The sequence below is a fragment of the Vipera ursinii genome (assembly GCF_947247035.1).
Source record: "Vipera ursinii genome assembly, chromosome: 3".
Lineage (NCBI taxonomy): Eukaryota > Metazoa > Chordata > Lepidosauria > Squamata > Viperidae > Vipera > Vipera ursinii.
In genome coordinates this window covers 121481885-121494500 of record NC_139516.1, presented here as the reverse complement: position 1 = coordinate 121494500, position 12616 = coordinate 121481885, and the positions used below count along the sequence as shown (strand labels likewise).

At 40.2% G+C, this 12616-nt stretch overlaps 1 protein-coding gene across 1 annotated transcript in view; it reads right to left on the bottom strand.

Moving 5' to 3' along the window:
- Window positions 1-12616, bottom strand: part of RIN2 (Ras and Rab interactor 2) — a 73700-nt gene that overhangs the window by 28340 nt on the left and 32744 nt on the right. The window contains exons 4-6 of the mRNA XM_083358330.1: window positions 4382-4574; window positions 3230-3344; window positions 2521-2593 (exon numbers count right to left, since the gene is read on the bottom strand). Coding sequence (XP_083214456.1) covers window positions 2521-2593; window positions 3230-3344; window positions 4382-4574 — 381 coding nt within the window. The remainder of the gene's footprint in view (window positions 1-2520; window positions 2594-3229; window positions 3345-4381; window positions 4575-12616) is intronic.

The window sequence follows — 12616 nt, the reverse complement described above, 5'->3', positions numbered from 1 at the left end:
GGGGAATGAGATATGGTTACTTAAGAAACACCTAGGATTGAAAATACTCAATATGGATAGGCAGGAAGATTAAAGCAGCACTTCAGCAAGCATATTATCTAATCCAGGGGTCTTCAAACTTGGTCCTTTTTTGACTTCTGGACTTCAGCTCCCAGAATTCCTCAGCCAGCATGCCTGGCTGAGGAATTCTGGGAGTTGAAGTCCACAAGTCATAAAAGGGCCAAGTTTGAAGACCCCTGATCTAATCAATGCATACCACATAAGCCGCCTAGTATTTAAACGGATTGCCAAAGAAACACACAATTTTCACTTTTGCTCACTTTGCCATCAGTTATCCGTGAGGGCAGATATAAGACCACACTTAGACTACTTCACCCAGTTTTGGTCACCATATTATAAAAAAAATGTAGAGACTCAGTAAAGAGTGCAGAAAAGAGCAACAAAGATGATTAGGGGGCTGAAGACTAAAACGTATGAAGAACAGTTGCAAGAATTGGGTTTGACTAGTCAGTGAAAAGGACTAAGGATGACATGATAGCAGTGTTCCAATATTTTTGTGGGACTGCCACAAAGAAGAGGGAGGTCAATCTATTTTCCAAAGCACCAGATGGCAAGACAAGAAACATTGAATGGAAACTAATCAAAGAGAGAAGCAACCTAGAACTAAGATGAAATTTCCTAACAGTGAGAACAATTAACCAGTGGAACAGCTTGTCTTCAGAAGTTATGGGTGCTCCATCATTGGTGGCTTTTAAGAAAAGACTGGACAGTCACTTCTCTGAGATGGTAGGTTCTCCTGCTTGAGCAGGGGGCTGGACTAGAAGACCTCCAAGGCCCCTTCCAACTCTGTTATTGTGTTAAAAGATTCCACAAAAGAAAAGACTTGGGCCATGGAGGTAAGGGCCATTAGAAACTCTTGGCCATTCTCTTCTGCAATACTATTGCCTGCACATAGAACTTTGTTACGGTAGTTGTTTGATAAATAATTTTTTTTAAAAAAATATTTACTCCACAAATTGCCGGGCAAGTGGCAAAATTCTATTTAATTGCCTGCCAAATACAGAGATCCCTTTAGAAGCATCAAATTCCCGTTAAACATTTTACAAACTTTAATATATTATAATGCTGAACTTATGAGAACTGAGCAAAGGCAATGGCTTCTAATCTTAATAACAATCAATCAATGGGTTTAAAATTTAAATATTTTAATGTTTCACATTGTTAATAACGTGAAAACAATGCTATATTAAATTGTTTTAATTATATTAATTATTGTATTAGTTAAGACATGTTATAGCAGTAGCTAGTGCAGGGCTTTTCAACCTTTTCACCCATTGTACCACTTTTAGGATATGGCAACATCCGAGTACCACCAGTCGCCTAGCAAGGTGCTAAAAACTTGATGACCAAAAAAAAAAAAAGAGGAAAAAAGTGAGTACAGGTAGTCCTTGACTTACAACAGTTCGCTTAGTAACTGTTCAAAGTTACAATGGCACTGAAAAAAGTGCCCCCCAAGCCACAGCCGAGCAAGACACCTGCCTGCCCGCCCGGCAGCGCTCTTCCTCCTGTCCGAGGTTTTCATTGTTGTGAGCATTTCTGTTGAGGATTGGCAGCGGGGATGCGGTGGAGGTGTTTGGTTTTTATTCCCCCTGTCTGCTGTGTGGTTGCAGCAGGTTTTGGTCACTTCACATGACCCTGGGACATTGTGACTGTCATAAATATGAATCAGTTGCCAAGCATCTGCATGTAAATCACAAGACCCTGGAGATGCTGCAACATTCCAGCCGATTGGTGCTTATTCTGGGCTCAGAAGTGCCAGGATTAGCACTGAGCTCCAGCTGGAGCCTGGCGCTGATCCTGACACTTCCACTGAGCCCTGACAGCCCTGCAGCTCCATCCGTCTCTCGCTCAGGCTTGTGCGGTGCTGCCACCAGTTCAGCTCATTCCCCTCCCCCACTACCACTTTTCTAGGATGGTCGCGTACCACCGGCCAGTTGCCAATGTACCACAGGTGGTACCCGTACCACTGGTTGAAAAGCCCTGAGCTAGTCTATCAAATTAGGCTAAAAGTATTTTAGTTTTTATTTCCTTTATCTACTGCTTTCTTATTAACTTAGTACTTTATTTATTGTTATTTTATGGAAACTCTTTTTAATTTCTATAATTTTAGTTGTAAAACGGTGTATTTACTGATCAGTGAATCACTAAAGCCCATTCATTCATTCATTCATTCAATTTGTGATGTTTCAGATATTCAGAATTCTACTCAGCTGTCTGCTCAGCAGCCACTAAAAAATTAGTCAGCAGTTTATTCTTTTTCATTTTGATCACCGTATTTTCCGGCGTATAAGACGACTTTTTAACCCATGAAAATCACCTCAAAAGTTGGGGGGTCGTCTTATACGCCCAGTCGTCTTATACGCCGGAAAATACGGTAAGATTCTTGATATTTCCATTTACAAGGCAACCACAGTTTAAGAAATGCTAAATAAAGTCTGTCATAAGAACATTCTCCATTACCTGCTAATGCAGTAGAAAGCTATGAGCCTGAATAAATCAGCAAAGCTTATTCCAGAGCCTTCCAAAGAAAAAGCTGAAAAGTAAAAGAAAACCGGCTCAGTTGCACAATATACGATTTGAAAAATACAGTAAAACATACTTCCTATGTAGGAATAAAGCTGCATTTCATAAGCTATTTGTTAATAAAGACTTTGAGCTACAGTCAGCATTTCTTTTCCAAAAACACGTAGCAACTTCTTCAGTTGTTTCTGCTTAAAAATTAGTAAAGAAATATGAAATATTTTTAAAATGATACACACTGACAACTGAGCAACAAACAGTCCAAGAATCCTAATTTGAAATGTTTACATCTCAACCTATATTAGATGCTATTCGTCATGAAATCAACCAAAATAACAAAGCTCGGCTCCTGAGATGCTCCTATATCTTGGCACAACACAGAAGTGTTTGGACACTGCTTTCTTTTGTGATTTTATTTTACTTTCCAGTCTAATACACAGCTCTGGGAATTCCTCATGGTCTCCCATCCTACTACCAATCATCTCTGACCATTTTTGCTCACATGTATTAATTTTGAGATGAGTCAGTTGTTTTTCTGCCCCCTGCTATACAGATTAACAATATTCCCTCACAAATCACAATCAATCACCTGATGAATTTTCTGTTCATTATATTCAGCCAAGGAAAGACAATATTGTAAACTACTTACTATAGATGCTTTCTTTTATTGCAAACTCTTTAAGGCAAAATCCCTTTACATCATTTGGTAGGCGTAAAGACAGGACTTTCTTCTGCATTCTTGAGGACTTTCTAACAAGAAACGTCTATTTAAAAAAAATCAGAAAAAAAACAAGACTTAGTAGCCATGTTTTCACGAATCTCATATTATGAACCTACTTTGTCTCATCTTACATACAAGTAACCTTGTAGGATTTCCAAAACAGATACTACAGTAATTACTTGAGAGTCCAAAATATGCTACAAAGCTTAATATTTATTGATATTTTTAGTTACCCAGAAACTGTAAACGGCAAAACGTATTGCCAAGCTTTGTTCATAATGTTTACTCATTTGATCTTGTAATATGCAGATATTAGATTTTTAAAATTGTTTGGGCCAAGAATTAATATTAATTCCACATTAACACATAAGGACACACATCAAACTACACAAGCGCTACTCCAATAAAATAATTGTAATAATTGGTCTCAGAACAATAACCTCTTTCCTATCTCTTTCTTTTTGAGAAATATTTGATAACATAATGACAGAATAAGTGCACACATGTACAAAGTACCTACCAGAATCTTCTGTTAGGTCACCAGCTAAATTTGTCTAGTAGGGTAAAGGATGAAGAAAGATTTCTAAGAGAATAGTTGCTAGTTAGAGTGGGCAGCACTGGCCTAGGAGAGTCACATAGCTGCCCTCATCTAAAGCAGATTCATAATGTGCATGAATATTAGGGTTACATGAATACAAGCAATCGCTCCCCCTTTTCTCTCCTGACTAGCATCTAATCGCTATTCATATACATTAGTGATATAAAATGACACCGTGAAGAAGGTTGTGATGTACGTGTGTGGTAGAATGCTTAAGGAGTTTGCCTGGAATTGGGGGTTCAAGACATCCTATAACCATGGAAAACCTATTGGGTTACGTTAGGCCTGTGTCTCTCAGCCCAACCTATTGGAACAGAAAGTGCTATGAATTTTTTGGAGAAAAGGTAGGATATAAATTTAAGAAGCTAAAAAGTGATTGTCAGAATAAGAGAGAATGGACAGGGGTCTGATTCTAAAAGTAAGTCAATGCCCCAGCAAAGTATTCCTCTTGCTTTCAAGGCCAAATTAAAGTTGTTTCTTACTCCAGGAGGTTGAGAGCGTAGAATTTCCACTGCTTCAGCATCATTTAAGCCAAGCTGTAGCCAGATAGGGTGGGTATGAAGAAGTTTATCTAGTATGCTGAGCTTATTGGGGAGACTATCATATCCAGAATCTCGTATGATATTTGCAAAATCTTTCTGATCCGGGCACACATCACCCATATCTTTCTCTAGGCTAAAACAACAGAAACAAACAAAAAACAAAACAAATTAAAAGCCTAAGTTTAAATTATTCAGAAATAATCTGTGCTTGCAAAACAACCTTTAACAATGTATCTCGTTCATAGTTAAATAAAAAGAAATATTAATATGTGCTTGCATTCATTTTCGCCTGTATTTTATTGTAGGTGACCCTGAGAGCAACTCTGTAGGTTGACTGATAAACTGTAAAACAAACAAGCCAAATCAGTAAACATTTAAGCCAAGCTGGTCCATCTGCAAATGGATTGGGCTACAAGTGGAAACAGAAAAGGAAGTAGTGGCTTTTACTTCCTGAACACCCCTGAAGTGTTTCTAGCAAAATTTCTAAAATCTGTAATAGTTGCACACCGAGGGATTGCCAATGTCCTTCTTAGACTAGACACAGGGATGTCTAAAACTGAGATTAGGATATGGTGGTTGATGTTAAATTACAGGCTGGAGGTCCAGTTCTTTCCCTGGGGACTACTCCCATTAATAACGATTGGGGCTGCCCCTTGAGCTAGAACAATGTCATAAAACAAAAACTAATGACTAATGGATTATGACCAGAATATCTACAAAACATGGGCTACAACTGCCAAACATACACTTCTCCAAACATTTAATAACATTGAATCTCAGGTGGAAGTAAATATCTTGTTATAATGAAATAGGATTTGGGTGACAAAGGTTTGTGGGGGGTTTTTTTGGCAAATGGCAAACTATCTCTTTTTATTGACATTCCCTAACTAAAGTTTTCTTTTGAGCAATGCGTATTATTTTGCCTTTGGCATTGTTATAGGGAAGATACTCTGAAATCCCATTTGTGAAATGCATTTGCTTGTTTGGAACCGGAAATGTTGAAACAGCCCATTATGTGTTATTTTTATTGCACCATCCATAGAGATATTCACAATGCTGTATCCTGTCTCTTTCCCATCAGAACTATGAGTGACCTGACAATACTTACATGTTCATTCTTTTTTCAGACTGTAATCCCAAATAGTAGCGAAATAATATGCAGCAGCCATAAAAATTATGTGTCAATTGATAAAAGGTCTATCAAAACTTTAGCATAATTTTATGTCATCAATTATAATTGATTGTACTTTTCTACTTTGGCCCTTGGCTGTAATAAAGATTCATTCATCCAGTCCTGTTATAGCTCCATCTGCAGATATAATAGGAAGTAGTATGTCTCTGGGCATGCACATAGCTTTGAAAAATAATTACATATCTTCAGCTAAATATGCTTAATTGTTTCCATAGGACCTGACCTATTAAAGATTCCCAATTACACCCTTTTATTCAGCCTGTAAAGCAAATGACTGAAAAGCTTATACCGCAGCTCCAATTTGAGGCAAGGTCTATATCAGGGGTGTCCAACCTTGGCAACTTCTCCAACCTGGCTGGGGGATTTGGGGAGCTGAAGTCCACAGATCTTAAAGTTGCCAAGGTTGGTCACCCCTGGACTACGTTATCCCAAGAAGCAGCGACTGGATGCCTTAATAATTTCAAAAGCAAGTTTTCAGTTCAAAATCCCAGCAAGAATGATACATGTGAGAGATAAGCCAAGAGCCAGTAGATGTCAGCCAACAGCCAATACTTACATTCAGCTTCAAGCAAGAGCCAACTCCATTGAATTGAGCACAAGCAGCAGCAATGGGCTTCAAGTGCTTGAAAGCTGCACCCCCCCCCATTATAATAGAATATAATCAATTGTTCAATATAGTTCTCTCTAATTTGGAATAGAATGCTACCTAGCTCTATCCTATCATGTATCTGAGAAATTTTAGCCATGTGAAGTTGCAGGTTGAAATATAGTGCCAAATCCTGGTCTGGGGTACTTGGCATCTTGATTTCCCCGTTAGGAGTGGCAATGCCCACAGTGATTAGCACAAAGGCCTGTTCACACACCACTGCTGCAGTCAATAAAGAATTATGAGTATGTGTAGGCAGGATGCAGACCTTAGTCACTAAGTGGGAGGGAAGAGTGAAAGGAAGTTGAAGAAGGTAACAACCGGAAGTGCCTCACTTCTGCCCAAAATTCCTGACCAAACAAGAAGATCGAACTAGACCTCTGACCAAACATGAACTACTTTGATCTAGTGGCTAAGGCACCAGGCTAGAAAGCAGGAAACTATGAGTTCAAGTTCTGCCTTAGCCACAAAAGCCGGCTGAGTGATCTTGGGCCAGTCATTCCCTCTCACCTCATCTCACCTCACAGGGTTGTTATTGTGGGGAAAATAGGAGGAAGAAGGTGTGTTGGATACTTCTGCCACTGTATTTGTTCAAATAATAAAGGTGGGATGCAAATAAATAAATAATATTCCACTGTTAGGGTTTTTCGTAATACGAATAGAACACTGGAGCAGTACAGAACACAAAGACTACCTGTTTTCCCCACACAAAACCGTTCTATTGTACAAAATTCATCTCTTTATCTTGCTCTACTATCTTCTTGTTGCTAAAAGTTTACAACTATTCTTTTTCTACTCTTGTTTAATCTGTAAATTCCTATCTGTGTGTTCTATTTTCATGTCCTATTCCTGTGTTAGCACTGTTTTCTTAACTGGTTCTTTTAAACTTCCCTCTTCCCCAGCTCTATAGCTCTTGCAGCCAATCTCCCCCCATTTGAATGTGAAAACCCTTTTCACTCCTCCACAAACTTGTGAATGGGCTTGTCTCTCCTCCCATTTCTCCAGCACTCACAGGCCTCTGTTTCTGGAACTAGTTTGCACCTGGGCTTGCTGCAAGTAGTGGCCTTGCTTGGGTTTGCAGACTCTGGTGGGGCTCTTTCCCTCCCCTGCGTCTCAGCCGTCTTGGGGCCCCAATAATTGAAATTTTCTCTTGCTATCTGAAGATGACTGCTGAGGTGCTCATCCTTGGGTTGGAGTTTCTCTTTCCCACAGCTCTGCTGTCCTCTAGTGTGACTCTTTTCCTTGGGACACTCACACACTTGCTTGTTTCCAGTTTTCAAGCTCTCCAGTTAACTCTCCTTCCCCCGGTAGTACTCTTGCCTGCCTACTCTAGGCCAGACATGTCAAACACAAGGCCCGGGGGCCAGATCCGGCCCGCGAAGTGGTTTCATGTGGCCCCGCGAAGCCCTCCTGTAAACAGTGAGGGAACGGCCCCCACTGCCTTGGCCCTGGCCCAGAGACCCTCCTTCTGCCAGAGACCCTCAGATCTGTCCCACTCCTGCCCAGGCCCCCATAGGCACCCTTGATGCAAATGATGTAGAGCTGGCCACGCCCACCCAGTAGGCCATACGCACTCTAGCCACGCCCACCCAGTAGGCCACGCCCACCCGGCCCCCTGAGGGCAACCGCAATGCTGATGCGGCCCTCAATGAAATTAAGTTTGACACCCCTGCTCTAGGCGGTGAGTTCCCTCTTCCCCACTTTAATTAATTTGGCCCAGCCAGTAACATGTGGGAGAGCTGACTGACTCCAAGTCTCATTTGTAAAACTGTGTCATCTTGGAGGACCTAAGTCAAGAAGGGTCTTCTTTGTGGCTGCTGGTGCTTTCACAAATCTTTTGCTTCCTTATAATTACCTAGGTTTTGTCTTGCATGTTACTTGGTTTGGGGTTTTCCTGTTTCCTAATGCACTGTTGATTATTAATGTCTAGTGTTGGTATTGTGGCTTTGGGGGACAGCCCTGTTTCTTTTTTAACCAAATATGCAAGCTGCCTAGAGTTACATCATCATTCAAGTAGCCTATGAGTTTATGAAATAAATTAATAAAAATGACCCATTCATAAATAATGCAAATTCCTCTTTCCCTATCATCTCTGCTGACCATGGGCAAGCTTCCTTTCTGATATCTGTTCCCAGAAAATGATTGATTCTATAAAGTCTCTATCAAGAGATTTTGAAATTTCTCCCTTATTTTGCAAATGCATAGCAGTTCCCATTCATGAAGTGTAAATCCTCTTGATTCAAATTTATCTACACTGATGTGCAAGCAAACATATTAAATAGAAGGAGGCTGCATCCTTCTTTCCTCAACATTTCTCTTGGGGCATTTCCATTTTGAAATTAAAAATTATCCTTATAAGAGCAGCTGGAATAAAGAAGCATACGGAGGCAAAAGGATTATCTTCTTCTCATTCTCCAATGGCACAAAAAAACAATAAACGCATAAACAGCACAGCTGATTCTTGAGTGAACTTGCTTTCCCATACAGATGCATACCTAAATTTCAAATGAGCTCTTTCCTACCAGTTAACATAACTTCTTTTGTCAGGATTTTTTTCCCACTCAGCTTATGTCCAGGCAATGTAATAAACAATGATTAAGCTATTTTCCTGAGCCCTTCAGAAAGGTAAATAGAAGTGGGTATTGCCTGCATACTAAGGAGGCTGCATGGGTTGTATGCTCTTGTGAAAGTTGAAAAAGCATGAAAAAAATAGAACTTTATAACACCTCACTGACAAATGCTCTGATATTAGACCGATGTCTTCCAGCGCCACCTACTGGAGACTGTTCTTCAGACAAAACCAATTCAGAACAGAACTACCTTGTTCAAAAAGATAGTAGTGAAATCTGCCAGATGTCCCATCAAAATCAGCTGTGGCTCTTTTCCCTATTTCCTAGTTCTGATCACTTATAAAGGAAATTTCAATAAGACCCCAAATCAGACTAGAACTCAAACTGGAATGGGTTAAAATAATATTTCATTTAATGAAATTCTCAGTGTCATTCAAGCTTATCTGGAACTAACTTAGTTCCCACCACTTGTTTGAACAGGTTACCCACTACTCCAAAAAGAGAGCATAGAATAAATATTAAGAACTCATCTTAAGCAGTAATTAGCCTACCTTGGTATTCCAGGAATCCTTCCCTCCTATAAGAACCATTAAGTATCTCTATCCCTGAAATCACGTTACCAAATGGGCAAGGATCCAAGACTTCAGTAATGCAATATCTAAACACTTGTTTGTACCAGCTAAAGTTTGTAGATAAGCTCTACAGGCAGCCCCATGTAAAATGCATTGCAATAGTGTAGCTGGGAGGTGACCAGGACAGGAATGAATGTAAGTAAGTTCCCCTAAAGGCACAATGGGTACAATGGTGCACAAAATAAAGTTGTGGAAAGGCCCTCCTAGTCATGGCTGCCTCCTGTTCTTAGAGCAGGAGCTGTGAGTCTAGAACAGACATGTCAAACACAAGGCCCGGGGGCCGGATCCGGCCCGCGAAGTGGTTTCATGTGGCCCGCAAAGCCATCCTGGAAACAGTGAGGGAACGGCCCCCACTGCCTTGGCACTTGCCCCGGTCCCATCTCCTTCTGCCAGAGACCCTCAGATCTGTCCCACTCCTGCCCAGGCCCCCATAGGCACCCTTGATGCAAACGATGTAGAACTGGCCATGCCCACCCAGTAGGCCATATGCACTCTAGCCACGCCCACCCAGTAGGCCACGCCCACCCTGGCCATACCCACCCGGCCCCCTGAGGGCAACCACAATGCTGATACGGCCCTCAGTGAAATTGAGTTTGACACCCCTGGTCTAGAAGAACACTCAAATTGTGCCCAGGCTCTGTTTGGGGCAGTGCAGCCCCATCTAATACCAAAAAGTATAGACTGTAGACCTAGAAGTAGAGGAGCTCAAAACCCAAGGCCACTCAGTCTTACTAGAGTTCAGCTGAAGCCTGTTGTTCCCTATCCAGATTGTCACAGCCTCCAGACTCACCCAATTGTCATATGTAGATGTTAAATAGGAGAGGACACCAACCCCTGCAGCATCCCACATGGCAGTGGCCAAGGGCAGGAACTCTCCTTCCCAGTCACCACTGATTGGAACTGACCCCATAGAAATGAGGTCAATCACAATATCGTGCCACCCACCTCCAATCGTCTGAGTCACTCCAGAAGGATACCATGGTCGATGGTACCGAAAACTGATGAGACGTCAAATAAGGCAAGGAGGGAGCCATATTCACTATCCTGCCTGTGCCAGAAATCATCCAGAAGTGCAACCTGTGTCATTGCCATACCATATCCAGGTCTGAACTCTGACCAAAAAGATACCAGATATTTTCCCTTCATCCAAAGTCCTCTGAAGCTGCTGCACAACCACTTTCTCAATCACCTACCCCACAAAGAGGATACTGGAATCGTGGAGATGGTTTCTTTTTTTATTATTAAAGAGTTTTACAAAAACAAAATTTTACAATATATCCCCAAATCCCTCCCACCCCAAACCCACCCATTTCCCCCCCCCACACTTCCCAGAGCTAAATACAGGATTATAGTTACAATAATCATATTCTAAATAAAAATTATGCATAATATACAATTAACCAAATTCATAATGTGCTTTAACTCTTTTAACATAACTACAAACAACGTACCAATAACAATATCCCACTAAAATCTACTCATAAGCTAAATGATACTTTTTAGTCCCATATTTGTTTTGAATATAATTTATCCATCTCCTCCAAACTGAAATATATCTTTCCTGTGAATGATCCTTTAGATAAGCAGAAATCTTAGACATTTCTGCAAGATTCGAAACTTTAAACACCCATTCTTCTACCGTGGGCAAACTATCCTTCTTCCAATATTGTCCCACCAGTAACCATGCTGCCGTTATCATGTTCAACGTCAAGTTAGTTTCTTTAACATCACAATCTACAACAATGCCCAATAAAAACAATTGCGGGGAAAACTTTATCTTTCTCTTAAAAATCTTTTGAATGTTCCACCAAATTTTAATCCAAAAAGCTTTTATATTTCTACAAGTCCACCACATGTGAAAATAAGTAGCTTCTAAACTACCACACCGTGGAGATGGTTTCTTGAGGAGTGGGTAAAGCAAAGCCTCCCTGAGAGATGAAGGAACAACCTCTTCACTCCAAAAACTCACTGCTATTAAAACCCACTCAACACCCCCTGAGACACTTTCACAAGCCAGGAGGGGCATGGATCTAGGGAGCAGGTGGCTGAACTCACAGGTTCCAAAAAATTCAAATACTATTTTGCCAAGTACGTGCAAGTAAAACCACTGGATCCCAGGTTAATTCTATATATACTGCTCAAAAAAATAAAGGGAATACTTAAACAACACAATGTACTGTATTTAATAGTAGGATGTCTTATTTTGTGTTCCCTTTATTTTTTTTTGAGCAGTATATTTTCATTTACAAGTAGTCCTTGACTTACAACCACAACTGAGCCCAACATTTCTGTTGCTGAGCAAGACAGTTGTTAAGTGAATTTTGCCCCATTTTACGACTTTTCTTGCCACAGTTGTTAAGTGAATCACTACAGCTGTTCAGTTAGTTACATGGTTGTTCAGTGAATCTGCCTTCCCCGTTGACTTTGCTTCTCAAAAAGGTGATCATATGATCCCGGGACACTGCAACCATCATAAATATAAACATAGACTAAAAGAAGACAACATAATGAAGTAGATGGTTCATCAGCTGAATCCAAACCTTATACTGAAGACTTACTAAATGATACAGACACTCAGAAATCCACAACCATCAGACAGGATAACAATTAATGCAAAAGTCTTAGGAGAGATGACTGCATTCTGCTTCTACTTTCCCAGGCTTAGTTTGCTACAGCATTAAGAAGTCTTGTTGATGACCTAGGAGACATTAATGACTGCACACTGTCTTACTAATTTTATCATTATGCAATATTAGCATGCTCATGTTTTATATGCCTGAAGTCTTCCCATTATTTACTATGCTGTAGTTCACATTACCAACAGTCTCATACACACAAACACAAGGTGGGGAGATAATATTTCATTTGAAAACTTACACATTGTTGTCAATTCGGTAAATTTAACTACCATCAACAAAGCTTAAAGGCAAATTGAAGTACAGAACTGATACAACCTGAAATAGAATTTTACATGTACATTTGATTCTACTGAATCCAAATGAACTAGCATTCTTCAGTGCTTTTTGGGAGAAAATATTTTTTCCTAATTTTAAAAATGTAGACCATTTTATGTAATAACCTTTTAGCAGTTAAACCTTAAAGAATTTCTATAAGCTTTCTGTAAAGAACCCACAT